This window comes from Atractosteus spatula, chromosome 6, assembly GCF_055471065.1.
Source record: "Atractosteus spatula isolate fAtrSpa1 chromosome 6, fAtrSpa1.hap1, whole genome shotgun sequence".
Taxonomy (NCBI): Eukaryota; Metazoa; Chordata; class Actinopteri; order Semionotiformes; family Lepisosteidae; genus Atractosteus; species Atractosteus spatula.
In genome coordinates this window covers 59843287-59865398 of record NC_142711.1, presented here as the reverse complement: position 1 = coordinate 59865398, position 22112 = coordinate 59843287, and the positions used below count along the sequence as shown (strand labels likewise).

General features: G+C 41.7%; 1 protein-coding gene across 2 annotated transcripts; it reads left to right on the top strand.

Moving 5' to 3' along the window:
* Positions 1-297: 297 nt before the first annotated feature.
* Positions 298-21563, top strand: wrnip1 (WRN helicase interacting protein 1). 2 transcript variants are annotated; one of them, XR_016091270.1, is made up of 7 exons: positions 298-1104; positions 6106-6300; positions 9520-9752; positions 14996-15213; positions 17848-18003; positions 19222-19799; positions 20373-20438. XR_016091270.1 is itself a non-coding variant. In XM_088919591.1 (7 exons), exons 1-7 carry the CDS (start codon positions 466-468, stop codon positions 20652-20654), a joined length of 1803 nt encoding a protein of 600 aa, XP_088775717.1. In that variant the 5' UTR covers positions 298-465; the 3' UTR covers positions 20655-21563. The 2 variants fall into 2 exon arrangements, 1 of the variants encoding a protein (XP_088775717.1); XM_088919591.1 differs by having other exon boundaries at positions 19720-19799; positions 20373-21563.
* Positions 21564-22112: the final 549 nt, after the last annotated feature.

Below are 22112 nucleotides of genomic sequence, written 5' to 3'. Positions count from 1 at the left end.
AATAGATTCAAAACAATTAGTTGCAACGGTGATATAATTATCTGATCCTTTAAGTACACGGTACACGGCAATTTAAGTTGTAATTTCGTCAACCCCGTGAATTGCCTACGAGGGCACTAAAGGGATCAATGGAAACATCACTTTTATGTCCAGTAATATGTTGAAATGAAACTTTTCGGCCACAGTTAATCTACGAATTTCCTTTCCACTTCTAGCAGGTGTAATTTGGTGCAGTTATTGAGGACTACAAATCCCAAACTACAACGGCACGACGTAAACGTCCGCCTCCTTAAGAAATGATCGGTTTTGCTTCTTTCTGCTGCTTCGCAGAAGTGACCAAACTGAAGTGAACAGGACATGTACATTTCGCAGAATATACTCGAAGGAATATATTTATTCTCTAATTAATTTAATCTCTCGGCCAAGCAAAAAAAAAAAGAGGCGGCGCTAAGTGTGGCGAGAAACATGGCGCAAAACAATATCCCCGAAGCTGTTCAGTGCCCAGTGTGTTCACAGGATTTTGAAGCCGCAAGCATAAATTCGCATCTCGACGTCTGCCTGCTAGAAGCGGAGCAGGGAGACCAGAAAGAAGACGGCAAAGCCGACACGCCGCCTTGCAAGAAAAGCCGCATGTCCGCTGACACGGCGGCGGCTGAATTCACGCCCGGCCAGGGCGCACACTTGGCCGCGGCTGCGAGCCGCAGCGCCCCGTCCGCCGTGTTTTCCATGTTTCACGGCAGCAAAAAGACCAAATCGGGCGAACCCCATGCTTCCGTCTCCTCTAAACAGGGGGGCATCGCCAACACGAACGGGGCCGACCTGAGCCCGAAGGGCGCAAAAGCCCCGGGAACTGCCCCCGGGGGGGTGCGGGCAGCGGGGGCAGATGCTCCCCGCCCGGCGGCGAGCGGGGCGTCAGCCTGCGCCCCCCGGGGCCCCTGCGTGTCGGAAAGCGTCAAGCCCCTGGCGGAGAGGATGAGACCGGACACCCTGGAGGAGTACTTCGGGCAGAATAAAGTCCTGGGAGAAAACACGCTCCTCAGGTCCCTGCTGGAGTCGCAGGAAGTCCCCTCGCTGGTGTTGTGGGGACCCCCCGGCTGCGGCAAGGTACAGTATGTGTACTGGAGGAGGGGGTACCGAGTGGGTACCGCGGCTGCCTGGGCTGCCAAAGCCGGGACACAACTCCTTTCCTCATCCCTGACTAACTGTGCAGCCTGTGCACTCTTGTGAACCTCGCTCCCCTTCCACTCCTTGCTATGAGCAGATAATAAATCATGAACTCGGAGCACAGGGGGAAAAAAAAAAACAACAATAGGTATTTTACACAGTAGTTGCGTCGGTTTGCACGCAGCCATATTCTTAAAACGAGCGGGGTCGAAGCAAAACGTTTATGATCTCTTTTTTTTTTCACGTGGTTCCAGGAAGTCGGTGTGTACTGTAGTTTGCAAAACGTTTGTATTGATGGCAGATCCGAGCGGTGGCCGCCTGAAATCAAGGACGTTTCTTCTCTCTCTGTCCAGCGTTTAAAATGCATACAATCGGGAGCTCCCAGAACAGTGTGAAATTGTTTTCTTTTTTTCTTTAGGGAAAAATATCAGAAGTTGTAACAGGGAGGAAACTCGAAAAAGTAGCTAAATAACCCCCCTTTCCTTAACTCGTTTCCTGACGCCCTTTATCCCTAACTCGTTTACTGTATATATATATAAGAAAGGCGAGAATGGACATTGAAATTTAATATAGATCTTTTACATGGATTTTCAAGGTTTAGTTCCTTTTGCCTGTCAGTGTAGAACATTTCCTTGAGCCCCTGAGCTGCCCTGTAGCTGACTTGAGTGAAGAATGAACAGACATGGACAATTTACCATGTATCAGACACTCACAAAATACCCTAATTATTTGGGCTTACTTTCTTAAGTTCATGATACCTACAGGTTGAAAGAGGTATAAATGTGAGGTGTTCTGAATCCCAGCAGCTGGTATAAACTTAATGCTAATCTGTAAGCAGGTTCAGCATTTTTACTAATGTTATTAAGAAGTCTGATCAAGCTACGAGCTCCTTTGAAGGTCTGTTAGGCTAAGTGAGCAATAAAAATACTAACTTGAAAACGTTTGTGATGCAAATAAGAAACCTTGTACCTGATCTGTACCTATCGCATCAGGTGAGTTCAAAACGGGTTTGTACTCGGACAACTTCGTCGGGTACGTTAGTGTAGAATCTGATGTTATGTATCCCCTTCCTCACTCCTATTTTCATATTAAGGCTGTTTTTCCTCATTAAAATAGATTTAAAATTTACTTCATCCGTCTTGTTTTAATTCTTTGGCGGGTTCTCTGTGTGATTTTCTACATAGATATCCCTATAATTCTGCACGAAGTACACGTACAGTATGTTTAGAACACGTTTTACTTAGGAAATTGGCATTTACTCCTAAAAGGACAGTATTCACTTTCAGAATTAAAGGTGCGTTTTAATTTAACTGCCGGGCACATGCAGGGGCTTTTCCTTCTGAGTAGCGAGAAGTTGTGTGGCATGAAATACGTCTGTGACCTTTGACAGGCACCTGCTACAGAGAAATAACATTTTGCTAGCCGTGGAATCTGCTAGAGTAAGCTTAATGTGAAGGAGTAACAGTATATGGTCAGATCCTGCTTACTGTGTACCAGAGTTCATTTTATGCGAGGTGTTGGAAGAAAGGAGACATGCAAAATGTAATATAATGTAAATATAATGTACACTATTAGTTTAATATTCTACTTAGAGTGACATAACTCCCTTATATTTTCAGTATTGCATCCCAGTGTATTGTTTGAACAATGCAGCCTTCCTTTGCCACGAAAAGGTTTGTAAGGATTGTTTAAGCGGAGCAAAGATGTATTTTTTTTATCAACCAGTCTAATTTCAGCATTGGTAAGAATTGACTCTTATAAAGCCTGTATCAAGTATGGTGAATAAAGCTAAAAGCTAGTGGAGGTGAAATAGAACCAGCCCCTGAGAGCTTCACAGCTCTACTTTTGGCATAATTGGCAAAGCAGAGATCTGAAAAGGGCAGAAGGAATAAATAAAGATGGAATAAATGGAAAAATAATACAGAAAGAAGAACAGCTACTCAACCACAGCTTGTCAAGGCATAGTTTAACAGACTTCTTAACAGGAGTTCTTAAAAATCTTTGGGGAGTACGTTAATTATATTGGAAATATCAGTCGACGTATTGTGAGAGTCTTTCTGCTTTGTAAGAGTTGTAAGAGGGGAGAGGAGCAGGTACAGTAGTTTCACGTTGAGGAGCGAACCCTGAAACCGACTCGAGTGCTGACAGATGGCAGGCTAACAGAGCCCTTGCAGCTGCTCTGCTCTGTCCTGACCTATTCTTATACGTGCTGCTATTTCTGCACTCTTGGATTGGGAGCAGAATCTAAACGGAACGTTTTCAAATTATCTTAAAGAATGTTTTTAAAAATGAAATGGATTTTGATGGACACACAGTGCTTCACTCACGGCACGGTGATCGTATTCTTTGGACCATCTTTGCAGTTCCTTTCTTTCTCCGCACTTTAGCTTTCCCATCACTTCGCTAAAGGTTTATCTTGGTCTCATCTGTCCGTGTAACTTTGTTCCAGAGCTCCCCTGACTCGTCACTGTACTTTTGAGAAAGCTCTGAATTGTCATGGCAGTAATATTAAGGCCTGGGCATGCCAGGCCACCTCTGTAACTAGCTCGCTCCTCTTTATTGATTATTGCAACATACTGTGTGGTTAGCCTATAGAAAAGGAGTCTCGAACCCTGGCCCTGGAGAGACCCAGTCCAGCAGGTTTTGTAGATCAGCAGTTTCTAAAGTTCTGGAAATATTCCATTGCGAGCAGTTAAACAACTGATCTGTTAAGTTAAACAATTTAGAGACCAGTTAGGACAAGAATCTAAGTGCTCTTCAATCTTCAAAGTTCAGGGCTCTCTTAACTGAACAGATTATTTCCTTGATTTTTTCAGCAGCTTACAGGTGTTGCCAATCTTTAAAAACAAGTGACCTACAATATGAGAACCTGATTGGGACTGATTGAGTCCTACGTGTGTATATAGATGGACATTTTCTCTTCAGAAAGTCAGTAAAGGCTTTAAAACATAATTTAAAGTTAATTAAATTTAACTTAATTCATCCAAGTTCACAAGCAGACGGGAAGTGTACAGGTCAACCTTTCGGAAAATAGTGCCGGAGTGAGCAGACAGACAAGTCACCTCATAACCACCTGCTGGACTTCCTGTTGGCACTTGACCTGTTGCTTGCTTACATAAGACCATATAACAGCACAATAAAAAAACCTAATAAATTTACTCAGAAAAAGGAAGAGGCAGGTTTTTCTTTATGAGGTTATTCTCAAACGCCTTAGTTACTATTATGAGCAGAGAAAAGACCAAATTAAAGAACTGAGAGGAACAGATGGCCTCGATTTGCCTGTTTCCAATAACTCGTAAAGCAGCTTTTGAAGTGGAAGAACAACATTGCATAGTCGGGGTTATCCGTGTCGCCCGAGGAATTCTGCCCTACAGTGCGTTGCCTTTCTTGCTATGCAGAGAACCGGGGATCCTGTTAGATGCTGGTCATTCCAGACGGGGTCAGCGTTGAGTGCCAGATTTACCGTCAAAACATGACTCATTGCCCTTGCATGGGTATTGAGTTTCACCGGAGCTATTTTTGCCATTTATTGGGCAGGATTGAAGGATTTACAATACAGGACAGATTTATTCAGGCCACGCTTAAAAATAAATGTACCCCCGTGCTCCTTACAAATGCAGGAAAAGCTCTGGGGAGCAAGGTGTCACTCTTTGTCAGCCGTTTAGGACTTATTTGTCTCTATATTCCTGTGCTGGCACAGTGGAACAGTGAATTGTGAAATCTGAAATAACTTAAAATATTGAAATTGGTCACCACATGCGATGTCTGTTTTGTTACTTAATGAACTTGGGTGATAATTCTAGCATGTGTAGTATGAACTCCAGTTGCCCCTGAAAATACATTTTACTTAGGGTTAGGCTTTAACGTAAAAAAAGAGAATGATAAGTTCATGATTGCAAGAAATCAAGGAGCTGAAATGGTTTTCGTGATAAAAATAAGTGATTTTCGTCTTTTTTTTAATTCTGATCTGTAATTATAGTACACAAAGGAGCTTTTTTATGGCAGTATGGAAAGGAACAAGGACAAGACACAGCCGCAGAGTGATGGATTAGCTGTTACTACATGTTATATAGGCTGTTTATTTGACTTTTACTTTCTCCTGTTGTGATATCATTGTTGAAGATCCTGAATAATGGGAATTGAAGATCGCTAAATGATAAACTTGTTTTTTTTCCTCATCTATGCTAAGCTGCAATAATAACAGTCTAAGTTGATATACAGCAGAAAAGACACTAATGGTTTTGAGTAAATCGTTTGTGCTAGCATCACACAAGTCTTTTACAGAGCCATGTATATGCAGTATTGGGTTTATTTACAGTATGGCAACAAAAAAAAACTATGTATGAAATTTAAAATTTATATGTGACACAATCCTGTCTCTTGTGTCAATACAAAGGCCTGATAGACAGTAGTCCAGTTGTGTGCTAAAGTAGTGTATTTTGACTGAATGTCAGAATAGTCAGTGTCATACCTCCAGTAAAACCATCAAAAAGTATTTTCGCTGATTCTTTTGAACTATGATACATACATGGTAAGTACTATAAGACTGACAATCATGTAGAAATTGATGGTCTTCGCTGCTAAAGACTTCATGTGACAGAATGCATCCTGACTGTTTCAATACAGTAGGTACTGGATTTTTTACTTCAGGAAAGAAAGTAAAAGTAAAAGTGGGTTTCTGCTCTTCTTGGTCCTAAAGCCAGGTGTAATTCTATTCAATTATATTCAAACAGTCAAACCCTTTTCAGTATTACAAAGAGGAAAAACAGTTTCCTAGCGATGTTCTTCATATAACGAGACATTAAAAACATAATAAGTGAGGAATCGGTACCATCTGTTGCCATTTTCCTCCGGTATGCGTTGGCACAGAGGCACCAAATGGTTGTGCGGCAGCAGGTTGTAAAGCGCTTTCTCTCGTATCTCTTCTGGTTTTCCTTGCAGACGACGCTGGCTCACATTATAGCGGGTAATATCAAAAGGAACGGCGGGGCTCGCTTCGTCAGTCTGTCGGCCACCAGCGCCTCCACGGCCGAGGTGCGCGAGGTGATCAAGCAGGCGCAGAACGAGCTGCGGCTGTTCAAGAGGCGGACCGTCCTGTTCATCGACGAGATCCACCGCTTCAACAAGACGCAGCAGGTACGGCAGGGCCACAGCGCCCCCTCCAGGCCACAGGCCTGCCGCTGCAGTCCTCCTCACTGATCGCAGGCTGTCAATCACTGAAGCGGCGAAGAATATCGCCGTTGAGCTCATCTATATACCGGTTGTGGTCTTTCAGCTTTCTTGTAATCTATAGCTGTGGTGTTAAGCAAAAGCATTGTGTACATAAAGCGTACATACTCTTACCACTAGTCAAAATTGACTCGTTTGTTTTAGATGTTATTGGAAGCTCGATTGTGAATGATTTAATTTCCCGTCTCTTAAGTATGGCATAATGACAGTCGCTTCTTTTCTGCCTTCTGAAATTAGACACGAAGAATTTAGCAACATTCAGAAAGTTTTTTTTTCTCCCAGTTTAACTCTTTGCTTATTAACACATCTCTAATCTTTCCACCTGCTGAAGGATAAGACCATCATGATGGTAGATTAAACAGCTGTGCTTCCATGAAGTCCTGGTTATTATGTGATGGGAGATCTTTAAGGAGAATTGGGTTGCTCTAGGTTGAAGTTTTGTTGGTGGACAAGTGAGTGGCATGTCTGTCTTCTTTTGTCCGGCCCAGACATATCAAGGCCTCAGTGTGGTAAAGGGGGATACTGTGATATGGATTTTCTCCTACTGCTGAGATGTTAAAATGAAGCCCTGACTGATTGTGTTTGAAAATGATCTCCATGGTATGGGGAAATTATGCCACAGTGGTTTCCTGTTTAAATTCCAGTTTGTTGTGGTAGCCTACATACATTTCCCAGTGTGACTCCTGAAAGTGATTCTCACTTCTGTTTGTGCTCTGCTGTGTCATTAGATGACAGTGCCGAAAGACAGCTCACACTAGTGAGTACTGCACGTCAATGTTGTACTCAGCGAGTTACTCTCTGTGTGCAAGCAAGTTATTTTTCCTGGACTTATTAAGACTACTGTAATGTATGGCATTTTGAAAGCATTTTTTTTCAGTAGATACATGTAGATGTGATGCAAGTGATAATGAAGGTATGTGCACAGTAATGCTAGAAATGGAAATCAGTTAGAGTACTTCACAGTTGACAGATTGCTGGTGATTTCAAACTAAATATTTATTAATATTTAAATATTATTTAATGCTAAATGTGGATTTCTGTACCTGTTAGTTATTGGGTGTGTCTTCTGTCTAAAATACGTTCTCTCAAGCTATTTGGAAAAATGCTTTTCCAGATACAACGATGTAACATAAAGCATTAACTTTCAAATGGAATCTTTTCTTTTTTTCAAGCCCAGAATTTATTAACAGGCCAAAGTAAAGGATATGGATTTCCATAATTCACAAATCTTTTTGTCTTAAGAGTTAGTTTTTGATGCGTCTTGACAAACAAAAGTTCAAAGAGTCTTCTGCTTGTTCTTCGTTTTTTTTTTATGAGATGTCTCTTATCAAAGCTGACATTCACCGCTGTACACCGTAGCAGTCGAATTGTCCCTGCCTGTCTATTGCAGGACAAAGTCCTAGCAATGATATACTGCTCATACACACAGGCGGAGGTTTGGTTTATGTTATTTGTTCCAAGACTTAGTAGCATAGCAACAGCTTCAGGTACTTAGTAAGTTGAGTCTGGATGCCAGTGACACCTTCACAGTCTGCTTAACAGCTTTAGCTTTGGTGAAAGTGTATATCCCAAAATACATTTGGAAATATAAGCTGTAACAACAAAGCTGGTGTAGCCTAGATTGTACTTTATGTTTTCAACTTTGTTTTTCCAAGTTAGAGGTCCTGTTAGCAGCATGTTTTGTGAAGTGCAACTGAGAGAGTTTTGATCTAAAGGTTTTTAATTAGGTTAATAGATTGACCCTGTGATTTCTGATAAACAGTTTAAAATTTGTGCTTACGGATTCAGTTTTGTTTCCATGAAAGCTCTTGCAGCAGCAAAATAACATTTATAAAGTTTACTTCTGTCTTAGTTTTAGTGTCTTTCAGTTATCAAAATATATTTATTTCTGCGGCATATTAACAAACACATCCACAAAAATTGTGAGGATTTTAAACTGTGAACTCAAGAGATAAGTAATTTCATATTTTACCTTCTGGAATAAGCTTTTATTGTGTAACATAAAAAAACTCATGCACAACTCACTTTGTACATTTTTTTTAATTTTCAGAAAGTTTTAATTGTGCAGTGGGCATAAAACATTTTTAGAGCTTTCTAACTAGGCTGCAGCTTTAAAGTAATCATAACACATTTGAGACGAAAGGTGCTCGGGAGTTATTTTGCGTGTGCAAAAGTAAAGGTTGGAGGCAGAGGGAATATGGTTTTGGAACGTTCCTGCTTGGCACTGTGCAATATGAAATCACCGAGAGACTATGTTTTGTCCCACAACTCTGGCAGGACACACAACTATCTGGAAGACCCCATGTTTCATCCAGACCAATTCACCTCAATGTTGGGGGAAGAAACCTCCTTCCAGGTTATTTTTGCATTGAGGCAACAGCAGCTGTGTTCAAAACCAACCACACAATCAGGAGACAATAATTTGTGCAGTGATTACTTGTGTTGAAAACATAATATAAACCACATCACATGTAATTTCCAGACAGGCTAGAAACATTCACAAATGGCGAAAAGCTATACAAAACAAAATTCTAGGTGTATCCCATTTAATATACAGTATACACCTTTGAAATTGGGGGGTACATTTCTGGAAGTGTGGAATAATCTCTTTACAGACTGACTGTAGGATTAAGGGGAACATATGGCATGAATACTTTTTTCTAAAACTGTGTTTTATTTCTTCATTTATTGTGGTGGTGCCATATTTCAGTGCTCTTTCTGTGTGTTTTTTTTGCATTACAAATTTGCAAAATGTGTCCTATTTCTTAATACTTTTTTTAAATCGCCCCAGACAGACTTTTCAAATTTGTGGGGACGTTTTTCCCCCAAGCGCACGCATATGTGTTCCCGAAGTAGAGTTGCACCTCAAAAGTTAGACCGAACGGTGGCCTGCCTTGCGTGCATTGTGCACAGAAAGCAATGTTAGGGCTCAGCTTTCCGAAATGGTTTGACAGGGACTCCTCCTGCGGAGAGCAAAGTGCTAAAATGTAAAGCTCTCCTGATAAATCCGGACGCGAATCCTTACAATGCCAGGTGGCGTGAGCCAGAAGGAGAGCTGACTTACTGTGGGTATTTCGGCACGTCCGCGATTCCAAGCACCTTTTTCTCCTTGCCGCCCATCTCCAGGACACCTTCCTCCCTCACGTCGAGTGTGGCACGGTGACCCTGATCGGCGCCACGACGGAGAACCCCTCCTTTCAGGTGAACGCGGCCCTCCTGAGCCGCTGCCGGGTCATCGTCCTGGAGAAGCTGTCCGTGGAGGCGATGGAGGCGATTCTGCTGCGGGCCGTCGGCTCGCTGGGGGTCAGAGTGCTGCAGGGAGACCACGCCGACTCCGAGGACAGCGTCGACGGCTCTGAGTAAGCGCCAGGAGAATGTGACTGGTTAGCACTGAGGGTCTGGAATCTCAGAAGGCTGAGTGTCGCCAGGAAAGACGAGAGAGGGGGCTGCCTGTGGGGATATCCTTGCAGCCATAGGTCAGGAAGAAAGGCTGTATTACTGCAGAAACAGCTGCACAGCTAATCAAGGGAATTCATGAGTTGCAGTGGGGGGGGGAAGCTTTAGCCTGGTATTTTTTTCTTTTTGTTTTCCACTATCAATGCTTTTGGGTTAATAAATTCAATTTAATTTTAACTACTGGGTCGTCTTGTCTGCTGCTATATAAATTAGATCAGGTTTTTCACACTGTGTAAATATCGTGGAGAGCTTTTTCATATCTGCGGGCAGTAAGAGCGCACCTTGTCCTGTTGGTGTGAAGGCTTGCTTTTGAACACATTGGCTAGAAAGATATTAAGACTGAATTGAGTGGTGAGGTACTTTGAAGGGGGAGAGATGTAAATGGATCATTGCTAGTTGAAGCTTGAGAACTATTTGTTTAAACAGATACTGAATTCTTGTAAAAAAAAAAGTACTTTATAGGCCCTCTCTCTAAATGATGAACCCATGTGCACTTTTTTAAAACTCAATTTGGTAAATCAGGAAAAAAAGATGTATTTGATGCTGTCCAGCTTCTTTGTGTTTGTGTAAATGTATAAACAGGTATTAATAGCCTGGTAAGAAGTCTATGAATATGGCCCTTTGTTTTTCCAAGCTCTCATCTCTTAAGGTCAAAGCTGGAAAGTTTGCAAACTAATATTATAAAGCAGACTAATTGTAATAACGGGAACATTGAACCTTAGAGGTCACAAACCTCAATTACAAATGTGAAGTAAAATTTTGCATTTTTGGATAATGCTTCTTTCAAGAATACCACAAATGTTGGTACTTAAATTTAGTCTAGAAAAGGTTACTACTGTATGTAATGGAATCTCATACACACGTGATGTATACAGTCCCTTAGTCAATGCTGGCTACATTATACAGTTTAAGATACTCTTCATATCATTGAGACTGGTCTTCATGATAAGCTAGACTAGACTAGGAGATAAGCTGTTCTTTTTTCAGGGGATCTTATTGATTAATCACTGGTGCATAACTTTTTTTTGTGATGTTCAGCTGGAGAACTGCACCTGATAGAGTCTTGATCTGAAAGCATAGAACAGGTGGAGCAGCTGACATTCTCTCTCTTTGGCTTGTAGCGGCAGTGAGAGGAGATCCTTGCCAAGATAGAGATAAAGCAGCTCTAAATGATTCTCTTTTTTAAAATATCTCGCAAGTCTGCTTGTTTGTTGCTTAAAGTTAAGTCACGCATCAGTCTGTTGGCTGTTGTCTTGTTTAAATTAAAGGAAACAAAAACTGAAGGCTACAGTTGTTTTGACAACTGTGAACAATCTTTAGCAAGGACTATTTTTAAATGTGCGAAACCATTTAGGGTTGGTTTCACATACTCTGATTCACTCTTATTTTGGGCTTCCTAGTGGTCATCTATATACGATGGTCTTAGAGGCTAATCTGAGCACTGAGAGTATAGAGACTAAAATATTTTACGTATTTATGTTTAATTGAAAAAAGCTGCATGCGATGTTACATGTGTACTAAGGTAGCTGTTTGAGATGCCATAGCAAGAACAGAAACTGTAGTTTTCTTATATTGAAACTTGAAATTATGATTATCAAAACGAAAGCACTCAGAACACGGAGAGTTTCACTATCATTTCATTTTATTGTGTTGTCACAATGACAGTGACAGCCAGAACTCTCAAATCCAGTCCTCTTTTTAAAAAGTCTAACACTAACGTTGCAAAGATTATTGCTTGGGTAGAAAGCCCTGGTCATAGAGCGCTCTAATTCAGCTTCTTATCCACTTAATTGGCTCATTTAAGTCATTAAGGTTTAAGATGAAGTGAGAAACCAAAATCATTGTGGCACTCAAGGACCGTGGATTACTGGATATATAGTTTAGCAGTTTTAACGATATACCCAATGCATCTACAGTGACATAGTATAAGACGTTCAAAAAAGACAAATTATTTTACTACGTATTGTGCCAAGATTTTTAAAGATGACTGTGGCGATGAAGTTCATTTTTTTCCTATACTAAGGTACGTACAGTACTTAGTGCACATAATTATGTCCATGTAGTGTATCTAGGCCTATTCTTTTAAATTTCTAACATTTTTAAAATGATTTGCCATCAAAGAAGTCAGTACAGAGGGCACATAATGACTTCAGAAGCTTCCTGGATTTCCCAGCATGTCGGTAAAACATGTTATGTGAGTTTCAAAACTAGCGCAAATGTCGGCTTTCTAGAAATTCATTGTATGAAAAGAGTTGGACACGAGCTGCAATAAAACAGAATTCACTTGGTAGCTCTCTTTCTTCTGCCAATGACCCTGTGGGCCACTGTGATGCAGACTGCTCTGGTATCACTGTAGATGGCATTGGCATTGTTCTGATCGTTCTCCAGATTAGACAATGAAGTGGAAACCGGAGATTATGGGAACGAGCTGCTGTCTTGGGCAGCAGTTGTTCCTTTGGCCATGTTCCTGCCCTTTTGCTTTGTAGGGGGAAAAAAATTTCCACTGGGCTTGAAGTTCTGGCTGTCCTTCGCCACAGTGATCAAGCTTTAGCAGGGCTGGTTGCTTGTCGAGGGCCAGCTGCGCATGATGAATGGGTTTAAAATGGGGAGAGGAATGTCCGCGAACAGGTTCTCGGGGGCGCTGAGCGGGCCCTCGCTGTTTCCTTCCCTTGTGCCTGTGCTCCTCCTGTCACTTCTGTCATCCATTGTGCTTAGGAACTGTGCCATAAATCTCCACTTGTAAAGTGCAGTACAATTAAAACCCATTTAATGTCCCCCCCTGTTAACAGCCTCGGATATTTTTATCCTCGAATTAAAATACCCTGACCCCAATTTAACAGGTAGGCTAGTCACCGAATTAAATTGTGTACTTGTACACCCGTCTCACTTGCAGGAACATAACTGTTTGGTGAGAAACGTCAGCCAGGCTCTTCAGTCTGAATTGTTCCAGTAAAATACCCAACTGCTTAAATTTAGTTAGATACCCCTGTTCCAGCCAGCTCTCATCACGTCTTGGAAGCATAGCAAGGTTGGGCCTGGTTAGTGTTGTGAAGGGACAACAAGAGGGAAACACTGGTTGCGGCTGGGAGTGTTGGTGGAGCAGTAACTGAGACTTTTCTGCCTTTGGGCCAGAATTTCACAACACGTATTGCAGAACACCAGAATACCAGAACACTGTGTGGTAGATGGTGATGTTGTTTGGTTAAGATATTAAACTGAATTCCTGATTTCTTGGTTTAAATATCTCCATAGCACTGTTACTGTTAGACTGGAGCACTAATTTCAGCCTGTTTTCCTCATTGAGGACAATGCCATATCTGTAGTTCTCCATTAATTGATGAAGAAATTCCTCAGTTCTCCACCAGGTGTGCTGTGCACGTAACACCAGGTATGTGTCACCCATGTGATGGGTGAACTGGGTCCCTTTTCTCTCTATAAAGCATTTTTGGATCCTCATTGCTATACAGTATAAAAACGCAAAGGAAAATTGTCCCTTTTTGGAACCTCTTCCAGAGTGTTTTTTTAACTTGTTCTTGTGATGTTCCTGTTTATGTTTTGTAACTAAGCAAGGCTGGATGACCCCAGCTATTTAATATGTAATAAAATCAGTGTTATTTTCGCCCTGTTGGAGGGAGTTCAGCTCTTCCACTTAGCAGCCATCCCTCAGCCTGTACAGAATAAAATAAGATGGACTGGAACACCCAGGTACAGTGTCTCACAAAGAAACAACAGGACTTGTACTTGTACTGATAATGTACTGTATCAGATTATGCAGATCGTTTTCTGGATTGAATACAACTTCTGGATTTCCAAGTCCCAGCAGATTTACGTGCCTAAACAAAACCAGTAGCAAGCTGCTCGCGTTGCTGTTGATCTATGGTGATAAATCTTTCAGGGCGTGAAGTTGTCAGATATGAAGCACAAATCAGGGGTTTCCAGTCCTGGTTCCAAAGGCCCGTACACCTAGTTTTCATTCCAGCTGAGCCTTAAATAATTATAGCCTTAATTAGCAAGGTGTTTGATTGCAACAAATGCAAGTTTTCTTTCTTGTCCAAATGTTTGGAATTATTTTAGTAACTTCTGAAATTCAGTAGTTTAAAAGAACCTCTGTCATTTTTAAGGGCCGTACAAATTGTTTGAGTGTTTAAATTAATCCTGTTAAGACCATTAAGAATTCAGTTTGTTGACTGAGAGCTGGCTGGAATAAAAATCATCCAGACTGTTGATCATTGGTACAATATGCACAACCTACTGTACACTGCATAAGAGGTGCATAAATATCACAATTAAAGGAAAGATTGTATAGTATGAGAACTCTTTTTTTTTCACTTAAAAAGAGAGAAACCTAAAAGGAAAAACTATGTTCTTCCTTCGGTCAGGAAAGCTTCAAAGGAATATCTCTTTTCAACTTTTCAGGACTACCAAGTGCAAGTGGAGTATAAGATGCAGTAAATTGTGGCCCCTTTACAGCGTCTCTCTGCTTCTGTGTCTTAGGTTTCTGACACTTGCTGTCGAGTTTCAAACTGAAAAGGTAATTTCAAGCATCTTCCACTGACCTTCCATTGAGCCGGTTAAAAAAAGATGCACTGGGATCTGCTTACCCATATTACACTTCTATTAAGTGCCACTCAGTGCATTAACATACCCACTGAAACACGATGAAGTACTGTATGTTATGCCAAATAAAAAGATAGATTTTCCTACTGTATGATAGTTAATAAATCAGGACAGGCAAGTCTCTTCCTTGTGGTGCTGGTCTGCAGCTCTGTACCATTCTTGATCAGCTTTGCTAACTCCCACACTTGGCTGTTACAATGTCCTTGTCCTGTTTGTGACGCTAAGATGTGAGCTACTGTTTTCAGCTGGGTTTCTGTCATGGCAGATGCTGAACATGTGACATTTAAACTGACAGACATTGCTCTAGTCCCTGTTTTTTTTTGCTATAGTTTGGAACGCTCCTTCTGTTTCCATCTGCACTGGTGTATTTGGTGTTCCTGCCTTTTCTCAAAACCTTTTGAGTTTTCCCCAGATCCTGTTTTCACTTGGGCACAGTGTCCAAAGAGGCTTTGTAGGCATCAGGGTTTCCTCCGTTTCCACCTCAGCTTTTTGTGCATTTTCCCTGAAGACTACATTTTGTGTTTTGCAGGCCACGGATATACATTGAACAGAAGGCCCTCAGCACCATAGCTCACCTGTGTGATGGTGATGCCAGAACTGGACTGAATGGCTTACAGCTTGCTTTACAGGCCAGAATCGGCGCCGCCAGGCTGGGCCAGGCCAGCGAGACGACTCAACCCATTATAATCCAGGAAGACCATGTCAAAGAGGGCCTCCAGCGATCTCATATACTGTATGACAGGGCGGGTAGGTCTCGTCTTGCTGACCGTTGTTTATTTTCTTATTGCATGAGAAGAAGAATTTGCAGGAGTTGCATGGTTCCTAAAGGGCAAAATCCTTCTCTGTTAGAATGATATGACGAAATGATACACGATTGCCCACTCTTGGAAAACCAAAGTTGCAAACACTGCCAACGCTGGATGTTTTAGGAGTAAGCTGCACCTCTACAGTACATAATACTATCTTTATTAGTAGATTTTTAGAAGAATTTATTTATATCTTTAATTTCAAAGTGGAATGATGCAACCACTAGGATTTGATTGAAAGTCCAGTAGTAACTTATGCATTCTCTGGGGATAAACTGGCAAACTTAGTGCAGAGTCAGCCTTCATGACTCAGAGCATAAGAACACTTTCAGACAACAGAAAGTCAGCAGCTATTTGACCTCATCTAGTTGTTTCTTGAAAGAGGCCAGAGTGCTGGCTTTTATCATATGTCTGGGTAGCTTGTTTCATAACCCCACAACCCTTTTTTGATTTTGTCAATGAATTTGAGGATTTAAAGCTTTAAGACTCCGTACGGCAATTCTTTAACTTTGCAGTCCCTTGCTCTTCTAAAACCAGCGTCAAGTCGCAGTGTGCATGAGATGCTGCACAATGTTGTGGTGTGTTCGGATTTTGCGTGATCATTTACTGTTTGTCTTAATATCAGTCCCTTTGATTTTAACAGTAGGCTTGATGCCTGACACAGTTTTCGATTCCTAGTAACATCTGAGCACTGTATGGCTGCGTACCATGGAGAGACCAGCAATGTGAGTTTGTACCACTGTACAGAGGTCTTTGTGAATCACTTGACAGCTGTTAGAGTGCTGGAGGAGTGGGCTGTTGTTGTTGTTATATCGGATGCCAGACAGGCTGGGTTAGTGAAAGCATCGCGTGTCCCGTGTCTCCTTGTTTCCCCGCTATCCTTCCCTGCTTGCACGCTAAAAGGAAAAACCGGGGTCCCACAGGATGAGTTCCAGGACGCGGCGTTCCCTTCTCTCCCCCTCTGTCAGAGACCACCCGACGCCTCTGTCAGGGCTGGGACAAGAGCCCAGCTGTTGGGGTTTATTAGCGTGAGCTCAACTTGAAAGCCGGCGCGACGTTGCGCGGTTCTGTCGTTGTTTGTGTTGGACCGGCGCGGCGAGGCAGAGAGGGGATTCTCCGAGGAAAAGCCGTCAGGAATAGTATCAGCAGCGGGCGGCATGCCTTCGATATTGCGGCGTACTGGGGGTGCGACTGCGGCATCCGAATTGTCAGCCGCATGAAATTCAAAAGATGAAGATAACGTTTTGTGTGAAGAGACCGTTTGAAAGGGGAAGCAGCCACAATGCCGGCAGTGATAATGCGTCTTCTATCCCCTGGGATTTTGTTGGGCTCGAATACCAGTTGTTTTAGACACAAACTGTTTTCTAACCACGGGACACAGGATTTTCAATGAGTGCTGGTCTCCCACCGAAATCGGTTCAGTGCTGTATTTAGTACTGAATGATGATCCCGGTTATGTAATGCATTTATATCCGAAATGCCCAAATATATTGAAAATTGCAAGGGATAAAGAAGACCTTCGCTATTGGTCGTAATTATCATTCACATAGTGTTCTTTGCAATCATAATTAACGTATGAATTAGAGTTAACTAAAGTTGCGAATCATTGCATTACAAATAGGTGGTTCCTGCGTATTTGTGGCATAGCTGCTCAATTCTCTTTCAGACATATTTTTGGAAGGTTCTTCTTGTTGCTGATTTGATGAGCTTCAGACATGATTTAAACCAACTGAGACATTTAAAAGTAAATATTAAAAATAATATTTATGGGCAATAAAATAAATGTATATTGTTTAAATCTGACTTTTAAATAAGTAATATTTAATAATCTTATTACAATAATAATATTATTGTAGTAAGATAATATAACAACAATAATAATAATATTGAATAATATGTCAATAATACCAAATGTAAATACGAACATTCAGGCTTTATCTCCTAAAAGCCTTGTCTGTTTTAAACACACAGTGGTCAAGGGGTACGACATTGGTCATGATACACGTATATGGATGGGAATAGAAGGAGAATTGTCATATATTTTAGATTATATATTTAAAGTTTACATTTTTATTTGAGCTCAGCAGAATTTTAAAAATGTATACACTTAAGCAGTCTTGTTTTTTTCTATTTTTTATTACTGCAGTGTTCATAGCTGTTTGATACAAACAGTAAGTACATTGCCTTTACAATAACAGTCTGTTTTCTCAGGAGCCCTAGTTAGCTGGATATAGTATATATACTGTATACATTTTAGTTTGCACCTCTTTGAAATCCTCACTACAGCAGTCAATAAATCTACTCGGGTGCTCTATCACTTGTCCAAATGACGCAGCCTTATTAATCCCCCGTGAAGAGACGACGCTGAGTCACAAACAGCTCAGGTGTAACAAAGTCCTTTTTAGCCCTGGTCTGAACAGAGAGTGAGGAGAACAGTGACGTGGGCTGCCTTGCACAGTGCAAACTTTAACCACAGGGGTGACCCGCGGACAGCTCTGAGCACGCTGGAGCCCCCGGGTACAGGAGCAGTGACCGCCTGACTAAGAATCAATCCCCGGTTATATTCCTCTTAAAGGCGAAGAGCATTACAACTGCATCTCTGCCCTGCACAAGTCCATGCGGGGCTCCCATGAGAACGCTGCCCTCTACTGGCTAGGGCGCATGCTGGAAGGAGGAGAGGACCCTCTCTATGTGGCTCGAAGGCTGGTGAGATTCGCCAGTGAAGACGTAGGTAAGGAGCACTAATGATGGCAGAAGGTGTGGTTTAGACATTGTGCTTTCGCCGGCTCCGGCCATTCCCTTGTAAATTGTTGTGGAGCAGCTCCTGACCTGGAGTTTCAGCTTCTGCTGGATGAAAATCTTTGTGTTTTGGTAGAATCGCAGCACTTAATAATAATAACAATTCCATTCCCTTTCTGTCCACTGCAACATTCCTTTTCCTTTTTGCCTTTCTGATATCCTTAACTTTCTTTGCTTGCAGTTCAATATACACCTTTTCACTAACTGGAACTTGTTTGTTTTAATGATTTTACAAAGTGCTTTCATTCACTTTTCACTTTTTTCATTTTTTAAAATGATTTTATTGAACTATTTTATTAAACTGCTTTCTGGCCTATGACTTACTTATTCATGGGGTAATCCGGTCCTTTGCTTCAAGAAGAATATCTTTAAACTGTTACCATCCTCTCTCAACTGATTCCTTATGTATAGTACAGTATCTTATGAAGTTCTACTTCAATTAAGTCCTGACTCATTCCTTCATAATATTTTTAACTTGCAGTCTATTTATTTTTAAACAGCATATTACAAAGACACTTACCTGATATCTGAGTCTATAAGACCTGTGGGGAGTCGGTGGCTTACAACTGACAGCCAAGGTTTTGATTGTCATCTCTCAGGCACACTCCCACTGCCTAGTCCCTCTCCACCAAAAGCAGTGAACTCTGCTATGCCAGAAAGCCAGACTCCCAGCATGGGATACTTCAATATATTACTGAGTGTCTTAATAGTAATAATCCTTACACTTATACAGCGACTCCCTTCCACCACCACCAATGTGCAGCATCCACCTGGATGATGTGACAGCAGCCATAGTGCACCAGTACGCTCACCACACACCAGCTCTCAGTGGGGAGAAGCATCTTCTCATCTGAAGGACAGTGCCTTTTTACAGTACAGTGTCCCCGTCACTTTAATGGGGCATTAGGACCCACACAGATTGCAGGGTGAGAGCGACCCCTATTGGCCCCTCTACTGTAATACCAGCTGCAACCTTAGTTTTTCCCAGGAGGTCTCCCATTCAGGTACTGACCAGGCTCACACCTGCTGAGCTTCAGTGGGTTGCCAGTTTAGAGTTGCAGGGCAATATGGCTGCTGGCGAGATATTACCATGTGTGCATTTGTGTTGTGCTTGCCTTGGAATTAATGGATAACTGTTTTAATCTCAAAGCATTAGTGTGCAGTGCTAGAAGAGGAGGCTTGGTGGTCTTCCAGAAGGCTTTGCCTACTAAGGCACTCGAACAGGTGGAGTCCTACAGCTGAGGAATCGTCAGCATGAGCTGGACTGTCATCAGCCGATGGTGATCGCAATGCAAAAAAAGAACAGGAATTCAAAACGGATTTAATGAGGCGGTGTCCAAAAAAACATCCGTCATTATTTTTTTTAACTCTTTGTGGTTGTAATTCACAATTCAGTAGCTCACAGCCGTGAGGTTTAGGCAGGCTTAATGAGGCCAGAGCAGCAGCAAACTCAAGAACTCTACTGGCCCCTGTGAGTTTGCAGTGAGCTGTGCATCTCCCCCTACTGCGGGGTTTTTAGCTGTCTTGATGGAAGGCGGGGTATGAGCTTTAACAAGGTGGCTATACACCCATAACCCTTTGCGTGAAGACGAGCCCCCTGCTCTTGGTTTGAGACGCACTCCCATTCTTGCATTATTCTCCTTTTCAGGTCTCGCCGATCCGATGGCGCTGACTCAGGCTGTGTCGGCTTTTCAAGCATGCCATGTCATCGGGATGCCCGAGTGTGATGTGCGTCGAATCCCTTGAGTGCAAATCCTTGATCCACCTTTTTTTATATATATATTGCAGTACTCCGCTGTCTCTACTGCGGCTGAAAACACCAAAATGTACTTTCATTATATTAGTTGGTTTAATCTCTTTCTGAACGTAGCATGTGACAGTCACACTATTGTCTCCCAAGGCTTCTGAAATCAAACTAAAAAAAACCCACATTGTGCTAAAAGGTGCTTTGTGGTTTTAAGAGAAATTAAGGTCTGAGGTCCTTGGTTTTAAGGTTAAGTTCTGAAACTGCATCAGACGTTTGCTAAACTGTCTGAAGTGAGATGTGAGGAGCAGGATGATTTTAAAGGCTCTTTCTTTATGGTTTAAAAGTTCTAATCCTGTTAAAAGGAAACAGTTACTGTAAGTGTGGAGATAAACCCGAAGGCTCCACAGCGGAAAACGCTTTGTTTTCTTCTCTTTTCAGCATCAAATAAACCTATTACTCATTCCTATTAGTTAAATGCTGCTGTCAGTCTTTCAATTGCTCTAGTTTGTCCTCTTGACCTTGATGGTGCTGTTGCTGTGACTTGTCCCGCGCAGGTGATCTTGGCCCAGTGCGCGGTGTACCTTGCCAGGGCCCCCAAGTCGGTTGAGGTGTACAAGGCCTACGGTAACGTCAAGGCGTGCCTCAGGAATCACCAGGGCCCCCTGCCGCCTGTGCCTCTGCACCTTCGCAACGCGCCGACCAGGCTGATGAAGAACCTGGGCTACGCCAAAGGCTACAAATACAACCCTGCTTTCAGCGAGCCAGTGGAGCAAGATTACCTGCCGGAGGAACTGAAGGATATCAGCTTCTTCGACTGGACTCCTGCCAACGTGTAACCCTGCCCTGAGGCCAGGGCAATACTGAACACGGTGTTGTCATTTGACAGGAGCGCTTTGGGCTCAGCGGGCATTGATACCAAGCTGAATAAGAAAAAAGAAACTTTGGGATGTGGTCATTAATCTGCTTGGGGCAATGTGTCCCAAACGTAAAAGGTCAAATTCTAAATACGCTCAGCACCTTGACTCGGTGCTAGTGTTTATTGAGATATTGCCAAAAAAACATTGAGCCAGGCGTTGTCACTCAAATCAAATTAGGTTTGAGCATGCAAAGAACATGAATCACAGATGATGCAGCTTTTTTGAGGACAAAGGGCAGGGATGCTGAATGGTGTCAGATGAGCCACGTGTGAAAGCTTGCCCTGTTGTCTAAGTGATAAGTGAGAAAGTTTGTCAGCTTGTCTTTGGCTGTGCTTGAGACAATCATTTTAAGAAGTTCTTATTGGTTTGTGTCTGTAAATTTCATACATTTTCCTGCTGTTAAGAATGTTATAGCTGGACACATGTACTGCCAGAATTTTTCAACACTTTAATCGCAAAGTAGAGTGCCCTTCAGTTACAAAGTGTTCCTCATTCTGTAAGAAATACTTGTTCAATTTGTTCTTCTGCAGCAACATTAGTACAGTACTGTATGTGCAGGCTTGCTATCTTTTCTCTCACTGGCAATCTGAACAAAAAAAAACTGTCAACCTCCTGAAAAGTTTGAAATATACAACTATATGTTTTACACAAATATGGGACTCGCATAAATATAAAATACTTTATGTTAAAGTTTAAATATATTTTGTAAAACTGGATGTAAAAATAATGTACTAATGGTATTTTCTTAATTCAAAATGTATTTCATTTTGAAAATAAATACAAAATCAATAAATAATTTCTAATAAAATATATTATCTTTAATTTGAATGTTTGGTTCATGTTTTTTTCACTGAGAGATTATTTTTCACCTAAGTGTGACAAGATGAGCTAACTTCACTGTGTAATTAAAAAAAACAATTTAGTTCTAGAGAGTACCGATACAAATTTTGCTTTTTTTACCACAAAATGTGTCCTCTTCTTGCAGTAGGGCTCGTGGATAACGGATTTTGGGGATCTAGGAAAAGAATAGGAGTAAAGACCAAGAGGTATTTACCTTAGTTTTATGGATATACTGTATCAAAGCTTCTCATTATTAAATAGAAGCTCTCTTCCTATTGCACACAATTTCAATTTCATATTATATGGCTGTATTGGAAGGACCTCTGGACGTCTGTCATACAAGCTCCCTTTATTGCCTCAGCACAGTCAGATCCAGGAGTAAGAGCTACTGTAAAATCACTGAAAACAATTAGGCCTTGTAAATATTCCCCTCGCGTCTCTCAAGATGACAATGATGAATGACATATTCCTATAGACTCGAGTATAACCTCTATATAATATAGTACAAAAAAGCCATACTGTCAGTCTTATTTCTTC